The following is a 12,134-nucleotide window of genomic DNA, read 5'->3' on the forward strand; positions in this document are numbered from 1 at the left end:
TACCAGCAAAATTAATCAGATTAACAAAAATGACCATGGATGGAGCTCTAGCTAAAGTAATAACAGAAGAAGGTAGCACAAAATCAGGAGTGCGGCAAGGCGATTCCCTGTCAACCACATTATTCAACATAACAGTAGAAGGAACAGTCAAGGCCAGCAAAATTAAAGGAACTATAGCCCACTCCTCAACACAAATAGTTGCATATGCAGATGATTTAGTTCTTATGGGAAGAGACAAGGAAAGATTAAAAGAAGCACTAACAATCCTGGCAAAAGAAGCACGAAAAAGAGGTCTAGAAATTAACGAAAGAAAAACAAAATATCTACTCTGCTCTAGAAGAAAAGATAACAGGACGACAGAAATCAAAATAGAAAACTACGCTTTTGAAGGAGTCCAACAATTTAAATATTTGGGTAGTGTATTTGAGGTAGTGTATTGGGTAGTAATAGTGAATGCCCAAAACAGGAGAAGTAAAGAAGTAGCGGAACGAATACTAGCAGGTAACAAAACATACTGGAGATATCATAGGCTCATGAAGGACAAAAACTTATCCAGAAATACAAAACTGAAAATATACCGAGTTGCAATCAGACCAGTAGTTACGTACGCAGCTGAGACAATGTGCCTCACGGAAAAAGATAAAGAAAAATTGAGAATTTTCGAAAGGAAAATGCTCAGACGGATTATGGGCCCGATAAGAATGGACAACGGAGAAATGAGAAGAAGAATGAACCATGAACTAAGAGACATAATGAATTGAGAAGATATAGTTAGATTTATTAAAGCACAGAGGCTGAGATGGCTGCGACACATAGAGATAAGGAAACACGACCTACTGATCAAGAAGATCACCAGATGGAAACCAGCAGCTGAAAGACCAAGGGAAGACCCAGAGAGAGATGGGAGGATCAGGTCATGAAAGATATCAAAATTCTGGAAGTGAGAAGCTGGAGGGAACTATGCACATATCGATATGAGTGGAAGAAAATTGTAACGAAAGCCAAGTTAAGCCTAGTCCTTCTTGTCTTAGTCTCCACTCAACAATACGTTTTGTCCATCGGTTGTCTGATAATCTCGACGTGTTCTGCCCAGTTCCATTTTAGCGACGCGATTTTTTCGATTTCGTCTGTTGTTTTTGGGATTTGGTCTTTCAGAGAGACACCCAACATCTGGCCCTTCGTACTTCATATTTATGTTGATACCATGCTCGTTCAGATCTGCCTTTTCACAAGTATGTTCTAAAAGCGTCGTGGATAGCTTTGGAGGAACTGTGTCTCCTTGTCGTACTCCTCGCTGCATACAGAATTTATTTGTTTCTTGTTCAAATAGTCTTACGCTAGCTGTGGTATTTTGGTAGATAAGTGAATATCAATATCATTTCTTTGTACATTAATTGTATTTAGGAAGGTCGTCTTCTTTCTTTTTCTTAATTTACTATCATTCTTGAGGGTTTTAGGTTCCAATCATATCTTGGATGTATATTCCACGTGATAATTTTGAAACTCTCTTGAATTAGAAATGATATCTGGCAATGTGGTCTTTATATCATCTTCATCCTTGACTTGCCGATATTACATATGTTTTCCTTTCGGAATACGAGAATATATTTAATCACTACATTTTTAGATGCTTTTCAAAATCAAAACAAGACTTTTATTTATAATCTGTATTTTCATCTTTATAAAGATATGAACACCAAATCATTTTGAAATTACTAAAAGGATATGAGAAAAGAGGAAGAGAGCGGGAGATGACAGAGAAAGAGAATTTTTAAATATATGCATGTGTATGTAAATGCAAAAATGACCATTATTAGAAACATCACATTTGGTAAGTAATTTTAATCATCAAGCAAAACAACGTACTGGTGCCATTTATCTATCAAATGCAATTAAATTGGAAAAACAATAATAATTTATGGGATGCTAAATGCGCAATTATTTTTCAATAGAATGCTTTCGAAAACATTAGACATTACATAGTAATTAACTTGTTTTATTAGTTTTCTTATCTTAAGAAACATTTAAAACGTAAAGCCAACCACAAACGTATACAGAAACAAATAAAAATCGCAATAACAGTATTTAAATATTCAGAGAAGCATCCAACGAGTAATAATTAATTTACAACTCATTAACAGATGGATTATAGTTAAAAAGTCATCAATTTCTTCACCCCAAACCACACCAAATTATACATGCTCATAATCGCCTCCATCTCTTGTACCACACTTGCCCAACACGACCAATAAGCATGTTACCATCTTACCCATCACACATATCTCCCACTTTGCCGCTTGCCTGAAATGGGGCCTTCATTACCCACCTGTACTAGTGCCGGCCAGGTAAACCAAGAAGCTACGCCGTGTTGCCAAGTTTCGGATAAAGTGTGTTCAAGTTGGAAATTCTTTCCAATTTAAAGATTTATTTATTGTTATGTATATATTTATTTTATATTCATTATGTTGTGTTTGTGTTTGTCTGTTTGTATTTTATCTTTCTAGAGGTATTGAAAGAATAACAAATTCATCTTTAATCTAAGTATATAAAAATCAAGTTAATATGAAGTGTTTGAAAATTCTTCTATAAAAATTATGTTGTGTAGAAATATATAAAAAATATTTTTTTAATATCTAAAATTATTGTAAATTACAACAAAATAGGTATATCTTTGTCTGATGTTTTTATTTTATAACTGACTCAATAAATTTACAGAATGTATAAACAGTAAACTTTTAATCCAAACTGTCATTTTTCTAGATAGTTTTCACTTTTATTTTTATGTAAGTTCACGAATTCGCCTTGTTTCTTCAAAACAAGCCTTTCCTGCATTAAATAAGTATTGAGAAATATGCCTATGACAAGCGATATCAAAACCAAGTATTGGAGAAAACCAAAGTAGGTATATCTTCTTCTCCTTCGTCTTTTTCTTCCTTTTTATAAGCAATTCTACTTGTTTATTGGCAGATTAATACATCTATGGAAGGTTGTCACTCCATCTTTTGCGCGGTTGTCCGATTCTTCTTTTGCCGATTGTTGACTTATCTCTTGCTATTTTGACGACACGGGTCTCCTCCATTCTGCTTATGTGGTTACTCCATTTTTTTTCTATTTTGTGTCCATTCATTTATACACTTTACGTTACATTTTCTTCTAATGTCTTCACTTCTCTTTCGATCTCTTCGCATATTTCCTGTAATTCTTCTCAGTACTCTCATCCCTGTCGTTTCCAGTAGCCTTTGCGTTGTGGTTGTGTCGGGTCTTGTTTCTTAGATATATGTCATTATTGGTGTTAGTGGCTTTATAAATTCTTGACTTCATCTCAGTGTTATTGTGTCTGTTTCGCACATATAGTGTTAAGGCATTAAGGCATCCTACCAGTCTATTTGCTTTTTGTACTTGATCTCTTACTTCTTTGTCCAGGTCTCCATAGTTGGAAAGTGTAATTCCCAGGTATTTTATTTCCATTATTTGTTCAATACTGATGCCATTAATTTCTATTTTACATCTGGTTGGTTCTTTGCTGACTACTATTGTTTTAGTTTTCTGAGATGAGATTGTCATATTAAATTCTTTTGCTCTTATGTTAATTCTGTGGACCAGTCTTTGCAGACTATCTTCATCTTGGGCTATGAATATTGCGTCGTCTGCGTAATAGAGTCTTTTAAATTCTTTGTTTCCCATTCTGAATCCCCTTCCATTGTTAACGCTTTTGATGGTGCATCCATAATTCAATTAAAAAGCATGGGGCTCAATGAATCCCCTTGTCTTATTTCGCTGCCTATTTCTATAGGTTCTATAAGTTGGCCATCTATTCTGACTTCCATTTTGTTGTTTTGGTAGATGTTTTCGATAGTTTTTATAATATTTAGGGGAACTTCTCTATTATACAGAAGATGGATCTTTAAGTCTTACTCTACCAAACGTTTCTTTAGGTCAATCAGACACAGAAATACTGGTCTATTATACTCATTGTGATTTCCCAGTAATTTGATTTATAACGAATATTGCATCTGTACACGATCTTCCACTACGAAAACATTGTTGTTCATCTGCTAAAGCATCTGAATAATTTTCAGAAATGTAAATTATCAGTTGGCTTCTCAAAATATGTTAGCTAATTGGACGAGATTTCAGCTTGTCTCTTCAAAACCAGCACTAATTACTGCATTAAATAAGTATTGAAACAAACGCCTATGAATAGCGATATCAAAACCAAATATTGAAGAACATTTGTACATAAGAAATGGTACCATCCATAGAAATCTTGGGATAGGTAGCATTGATATATTTATGTGTAATACAGAAGTTTGCAAAAGTGTCGGTTAAGTCATCATTATCAATAAGCCTATATTTGTTCACTGCTAAACGTAGACCTCCCGTAAAATTTTACACCTATCTTTATCTGCTTTTCGATTCTTGCATCCAGTTCGTGATGATGCGCTTGATATCATCCGTCCATCTAGTCGGTGTTCGTCCTCTGCTTTGATATGCCTCTTGTCTTGGTCGCCATTCCAGAATCTTTCTGCTCCATCTATCATCCGTCAGTCTGACCACATGTCCGGACCAAGCCCATTTGGTTATGGCTATTCTTTCAACTGCATTCGTGACTCCTGTTGTTCTTCTTATTTCTTTGTTTGGTACCTTATCTCTGATGGTAAGACCTTGAAAACATTGGTGTTTTCATAGCGTGTTATGTAACTCTTATTTTATTTATTGTTCTTTCTGTCAAATTTAATGTTTCTGCACCATATGTAAGAACCGGTAAAACACATTGGTTAAAAACCTTTTTTTTTAAATAAACTGGAACATTAGACTTGAAAATATTGTTCAATCTACCAAAGGCAGCCCATAAGAAACCAATTCTTTCGCTGACTACAAGGCTGGTAATAAATTTTGTCTTTGTGTTAATTCTATCGGATATTAAAACGATGTCATCGGCAAATCTTAGGTGGTTCACATCCTCTTCATTTATTTTAATTCCCATATGATTCCCTTGTTTCATTCACTTGAACATATATTCGAGTACAGCTGTAAACAACTTCGTGGAAATAGTATAATCCTGTCTAATTCCACGTTCTAATCGGAACTTCTTGGTATCTTCATGAAGTCGGACACAAGCCAGTTTCGTAGATACTCTTACTCAAGATCGTTACTGTAAGCTTCACTAAATCTGTTTGAATTGATGTTAAGTTGTACAAAAGGAATAGTATAAATAATGTAATAAATCAAAACTGAAGAGACGTGGTCGGATAAGGTTTAGATCAAATCGCTGAGTCTGGAAATTTCGATTATGATTAAATTAATCTGATTAGCTTTTAATTGCTTACTTGACAGTTGCTTTTATTAAAAGCTTTTGGGGATATTCGATGTATTCTTTTTGTATCCATTTTATGTCCAAATCATATATTATTGTTTTATTTTCCAACTAATTGTTACATAATTTCCATATTCTAATATTTACTCACTTTTTGTTTTTTTGTCTGACAAAATTATTTTGAACTTTCTTTCTGTCGATATAAATTAAAGTTTCTGGGAATTTATATTTTCTACTACCATTTAAAAACCATTAAAAACGCATCAATAAAATCTTGTACACATCCACTAAGTGGAATTGGAAATAATTTTGTTTGTATTATTCAAAAGATGGCTGTAGTTATGTATAGACAAGGCTATATGTTATTCACACAATGGTGGAGTGTAATAGATGGACAGTGGAGAGAAACATAATCTATAGAGAAATAGGTACAAACCCTGTTACTGTGAGAGAGATGATCGTGAAGATGACGGGAAGTAGGGAGGGATGGAATATTGTACATAATTAGATTCGAACAGTAATTAAAAAGAAAGAAGAATAAGAGAAACACCAGCCGGACCAACGACATAGATAAGACAAGGTAGTGCTCCGAAAGTGTCGTCAGCCTTACAGCGGCCCTCCCACTTTCAAAGTACGGTACGTGTGACAGTCAACTGAGCATAAGTAGGAGAGGGTGGTTTTAGTTGGTAGGTAGGATAACAGGAAGGTATTTGTTTGCAAGACCTCCTTCTTCTAAGGGGAAATGGACTCGGATGTACTCCTTTACCCTGAATCCAACACACGCCAACCATCCCTTTCTCTCTCTCCAATGGCGCTACAGCTCAAATCGGGCCTTGGCCTCCTCCAAACTATGCCTCCAACCTTGTCGGTCCCGTGCCGATCTTCTCCAGGTTCTCACGTCTAGCAAATTTTGCGCGTCCGCTGCCATTTCATCCTCCCGTCTTTTCCGCGGCCTTTCTTTTGATCTTGCGCCCTGCGTTTTACTATCTAAGGCTCTTTTCAGCAATCTTTCTGTCTCCATTCGTACTACATGACCAACCCAGCGAAGTCTCTGAAGTTTAACGAATTCTGAGATCGGTGTCTCTTTGAACAGTTGGTAGAGTTCATGGATATACCTGGATCTCCATATTCCGTTTTCGTTAATAGATCCAAATATCTTTCTTAGGACTTTTCTTTCGAAGACTTCCAGTTTTCTTTTTGTCTCTTCTGTCATCACCCATGTCTCGCATGCGTAATATTTTGATACTAGGTCAGCAATCCCTAGGGATCGGTTAACCTGGTACGGTTTTTAGAAATTTATACCTCCAGAGAGAAAAAACATGTATAGGCAAGGGTTTTTGCATAATCACTTTCATGATAACCCCAAAATAAAGTTCAAGAGGTCGCCAGGCGAAAAGTTGCTCAAATATTTTTAAACAATTTTTTCGGCCCGGACAAATTTTTTTGAATTTTTTGGATCATTTTCAACAAAATAGTACAAGATTACGATTTTCAAGGCTCAAAAAACCAGTAAAATACGGTACTTTTGAATTCATTAAGGACCTAAATTCAAGTTCAAACCTTGTTCCATCATTTCTCGATAAATATTTTGTGCCTATTTCATTTTAAAACATTTTTTTAATGTGGTACATATACATGATCGACACCTGCACAGGACTTCTCAAAAGCGAGAACTTTTTTAGTTCTTTTCTGTATGTAGTTCTCCAGGAATTTATTTCATTTATCACAGTTTCTTCTTTGGCACTCTCTTCAACTGTGCGCATTTTTTCAACGAGAATTTCATACGCCTGAGACTTAGCGATTGATAAAGCTCAATAAACTGAATCATGAACTCTTTTTCTTTTATTGACATTATTATTACACAAGTTATTAGTGACCGAAAACCCGAAAATTAAAGCCACGTGCACGTCAGAACAACAATTCTATTAACTATTATTCGACCACTACGCATTTGCGCCAATCACATGCAAATTATCTGACCATCCAGATTTTCCTGAAGCCAAACTTTGTGGCTTGCGCAAGTGAACAATTTTCGTTTTCATGCACCAATTTACTTGCACAAATTGGCGTACACAAGTCAATTTGCGCAAATTGCATGAGCGTGAAAACGTACCTTAAGGCTAAGGCCGATAAAATCATTGGTAAATCTTCTATTCAATATCTCGTAGAAAAAACAGCATGTAGTCCTCTATACGTATTCAGAACCAGTAATCACATTGACTTTGATCTAAAGCTTGCAACTCTTCGTTTAAAGTCTCAGAAAGCTCTTCAAGTCTCTTTGGCTGGGGATCGTAAATAATAAGCTATCATTGGAGATTGGAGACAATTCCTGACTTGGTCGATAGAATTAGAGTTTGGCAAACAAGTGGGTCACTTCATGCTAGTCTAGTATCTAATATCTAGCCTTCTAGAGCTAAACTCAAAATTGCTAGTTTGTGAGGTCGTTATCATCCACAAGAACAAAATTTGGACCAAACGATGAGCGAATGGGCCAACAATCGGATAAATGGCTACTTTGGCATATCTGTGACTATTAATGAGACAAAGAAATTCCACATCAGACAATGATAGATACTCCCAAAAATGCAAAATTTCAAGTCATTTATTTTATTTGAGATATCTCCTTGTCTCTCTCTCTCTCTTGTCGTTTCCTCATTGCTGAGGATCGTGATTTCCTACAATGCGGGCTGTCAATTCTCTCCGTCTCTTGTGATTTTGGGCTGCTCTCATGGACTCGGAAACCGTCTACGTCCTTCTACGTTTTCGCACACAATTAGTCTTTCTAAGTTGTCATTGTCTCTTCTCGCAATGTGGCCAAAAAACTTTAAAACATTTGCAAGACACTGAGAGGAGAGTCTGGTCTGAATGTTTAGCTCTTCGAGAATCGACTGATTGGATCTGTGCCCCGTCCACGAGACGCGTAGCAATTTCCGTATGGGAGGAGGCTGCATTGCTTAAGGAAGATCCTAGATACGTGAACTCGTCTACTTTCTCGAATTGATTTAGGGCGCCTGTTGTTTGGAGGATATTCGCGTGGTCCACAATCATGATTTTTGTTTTCTGATTATTAATCTTGAGCCCACACTTGTTGCTTTCGGTTTCTACTCTCTTTATCAGTCTCGACATCTCCTCTTCAGATGTTGCTATCAGTGTTGTATCGTCTGCGAATCTTAAGTTTGAGATCTTTTTTCCTGCAATGGAGATGCCGCCTCTCCATCCATCGAGTGCGTTCCTCATTATGTATTCTCTATACATCTCCTTGTAGAGAGAGTGAAAATAATATCAAATTTGTACCTCTGTGACAAAGTGTTTTTTAAAAATAAAGTATAATATTGCTTTACAAATATCAGACTAAAACTTGATTTTCGCTTTAAAAAATACAGGACAAATGTTTTAAAACATAGTATATAGGGATAATCAAAATATCCACTTCAAAAGACACACAATGTAAAACAAAAATAAGATTGTTGTTACTCTAAAAAAAATAAAGGCCAAATAAAAATAATTGTCTTAAATAATATTACACTGTGTAATAAGTACTGAAGGTGCTTTAGAATAGAAAGATATTTTTGTTAAATTAATTCTAGAATCACTATTAAATATTCTTTCGGTGTATAATCCTGTAACCTTTCTAGAATTACAATGACCTCAATATTTTCCGTGTTTACCAAATGCGGTACTCTAAGAAAGACGAAACTCGGCAACGTTGACTAGTACCGGTCAGGTAAACCAAGAAACTAAGGTTAGGTTTGTTTTACAGAACCATGGCTGGAGCTGCACCTCAAACCGTCAGTACGTCGGACGATGCGTTCCGGAGAGCACCGCGAAACATGTGACCTTCATCGAGATGTCGTCCGTCAAAATGTGCGCCTCCGTAGGTTGCATGGGGATGATCAAATTGTGCATTGTCCTTTTATTGATTGTGTTTGTGATTGACAGGGTGAATTGTGCAAAAAACAGGAATAGACACACGAATACTTCGCACGCTGTTCAGCAACACTTGCGCTCGAGAGCGCCAGTTGCTGAGAAGGAGACTGATTTTTTGAATAAGGGGGGAAAGAGTAAGTGTTCAAAGTAGAATTTTAGTTTATAACAACAATAATAAACCTACTATGATCTTGTACATTGGACTTTAAGTTAGAATGCCATTTTAAAACTTTCCTTATAGACTATCTTGTTTTTGTTGATGTTTTCTTCACGCAATTAAACAATATAGCTGTGTAAAGAAAGTTTTAAGTAATTCTTGTACGCAATTATGTAATGCAAGTTATCTCATATTTGTATTTATTTAGTTTGTATACTCTCACAATGCAAAACTTGAAACAATTCATTCAAAATAATGATTTTCAAGTTTTGTAAATTTGATTATTTTACTGATGTATCATAAAATGTAGAGGATATAACTGTTGATGTAACCGAAATGTATTGAGAAGTGAGTCCTTTTTGAATACCTAAAATACATAATTAATCATAAATTTTAAGCAGTGTTTTGTTACGTTCTGCTCATAATTTCCTAATTTTTAGGTGCGTAAACCTAGATAACATGTATGTTTTAGTTCTACTGGAATAAATTAAAAGTTACCAGGGGCTATTGGGCAAAAAAATCTATTATATGCTCTGGATTTCTTGCTATGATCATTGCTGCGTGCATTTGCTACGAAACTTGTATTTCATGCGTGATTTAAAAATCGTGTATGAAACTCTCTTAATATGTAAAAAATTTGAGCATAGAGACACTAGTCTCATTGTTTTCAGGAACATGCTCTGTTGGTAGTCATATGTGGAAATACCTCCTGTTATTACATTTGTATTTAGTTCCCTTATGCCCCCTCTACACTCTACAGGCTAATTCTTCTTAGCATATGTATTAGGATGTTAAAAACTACAAAAACATTTATTTTATCTTCTCCAAAGCTGATCTGAAAAACGCTATAGGTGTTTTGTTGGTCCACTGTAGTATATCTCTAAGGCAGGAATTTTGTCTTCCCCTGCTTTACAGTACAATATGATAATTTTCTGGTATGCGAGTTTACTCCCCAAGTTTGAGCTGGCAAATCGCCAAATTTATGCTATTTCGTACCATATGACAGGTGAAACATATGTGTTAACCATTCAAAACAAACCAATTACGGACACGTTTAGAATAATAATTATTTATGATACAGACGTAACAGATTTGCTGCAAAGTGGGTACTGATATAACGGATCATCTTAAATTATTACTTATATACAAATGTATAGGTTTCCTATGTCCAGAGTCGAGTAATGTTTTCTTATTATGCGCCATCATTTTTCTTTCATAAAATTTCTTCATCGTTTAGAATACTGTGACATATGTTCTAGTGTGGTTATTTTGCTATTAACTCCTGTACTCCTCTTGTTGACTTTTTTAGCTGTCCTATATAGTTTGTATGAGTTTCTGTACTTTTGACTCTATTGAGAATATGAGGATTTTTAATAATCTAGACATTTTTCATGGTTTCTCCAAGACTTAAAGCTGCTTTTTGCTCGTTTGATATTTTTGACATAAATGCTTGGCTTCCTTAAGAGCTTTTAATATACTTTCCTAACTCTCCCATAAGGTGATGAGTAGCTTTCTAAGAATTGAGTCCCAAGTAACGTAATGTCAAGTCCGGTATATTATTGAAATATAAGTAATTCCACATTTCTTCTCTCTTCTGTTCTCTCCAGCTCTTTCTATTCTGCCAATCCCATTCTTGTAGGCTTCTTCTTTCCATTGTCTCGTCTAAATAATTTCTAAACGATCTTCTGTTCTGCCTCTCCTTCTTCGTATCGGACTCCAATCTGTACTTTTTTCTATGGAGTTCATATCCATACGGTGTTCTTCGCTTATTTTTACTAGAATTTTCTCTATGAATATTTTAAACAAAATAGCAAACTGCAAGAATCATTTTGTCGCATTAAATGGACTAGATATTGTGTTGCTGACCGTACTGCCTACTCAGATATCGTATATTGCTTTCTATAGTTGAGCTCTAAGTATTGAGTCAGATAATTTCTTGAGGTGTATAAATGCTAAATTGTCTCTTTTCTGCATTCTTTTTCATGACTTGATTTGATATATAAATGTGATCTATACATAATTTCCCTACTGTAAAAACTGCTTGTTATTCTCCAACAATTTCCTTTACACCTGTTTCTAACTTTTTCTTAAAGGCTTATCCATATAGAGTATAGATTGTTGTTATGTTACACTGAGGCCTTGACACTTATCACGGTTTTTATAAATTCTCTTTCTGATGCGTAGAAGCATACAGCATATCAACTGGCTCTAAAAACATTTTTGATGCAGACCTGTTTTTCTATGGATTTTCACACCATACTATTATAACTGTTCGGGTAACATAGCGGCCACGGGATTCCATTCGCGCGCAAAATTAACAATCAAATAATATTGGGTTGTAGTAAAGATATCGAAAAACAAATTTAACGATTTTTACTACATAGTATGTACTAACTTTGTAACTTGAAAATTGTTGATTAGAAAAGATTTGATGATAACCAAAATGAGCAAAATGAGTAAAATACCATTTTACCAGGTTAAACAACTTGTGGACATGATTTACTTACGGCAACAAGCACATTTGTTATCAGGAAATTATTTAAAGTAAAGTTTTCCAAAATAATCGATTCTGTTATATTTTTCTCAGCGGAGAAGCCGAAACAAACTGGACTATTCCATTTTCTTTTAAATGTTTTGAAATGTATCTCAACCATCTTTTAAAACATTCTGTTAGGTATAGACCTTCTTTTTGGTTTTTTGTTTGTTTCTTAGTCATGCCAATGCCAATTTAAA

General features: G+C 35.1%; 1 protein-coding gene across 1 annotated transcript in view; it reads left to right on the forward strand.

The window, feature by feature from the left end:
* The first annotated feature begins 9,088 nt into the window (after window positions 1–9,088).
* Egfr (epidermal growth factor receptor) overlaps window positions 9,089–12,134 on the forward strand; it is a 132,961-nt gene continuing 129,915 nt past the window's right edge. The window contains exon 1 of the mRNA XM_072544020.1: window positions 9,089–9,378. Coding sequence (XP_072400121.1) covers window positions 9,165–9,378 — 214 coding nt within the window. The 5' untranslated portion in view covers window positions 9,089–9,164. The remainder of the gene's footprint in view (window positions 9,379–12,134) is intronic.

This window comes from Diabrotica undecimpunctata, chromosome 9 (genome assembly GCF_040954645.1).
Source record: "Diabrotica undecimpunctata isolate CICGRU chromosome 9, icDiaUnde3, whole genome shotgun sequence".
Taxonomy (NCBI): domain Eukaryota; kingdom Metazoa; phylum Arthropoda; class Insecta; order Coleoptera; family Chrysomelidae; genus Diabrotica; species Diabrotica undecimpunctata.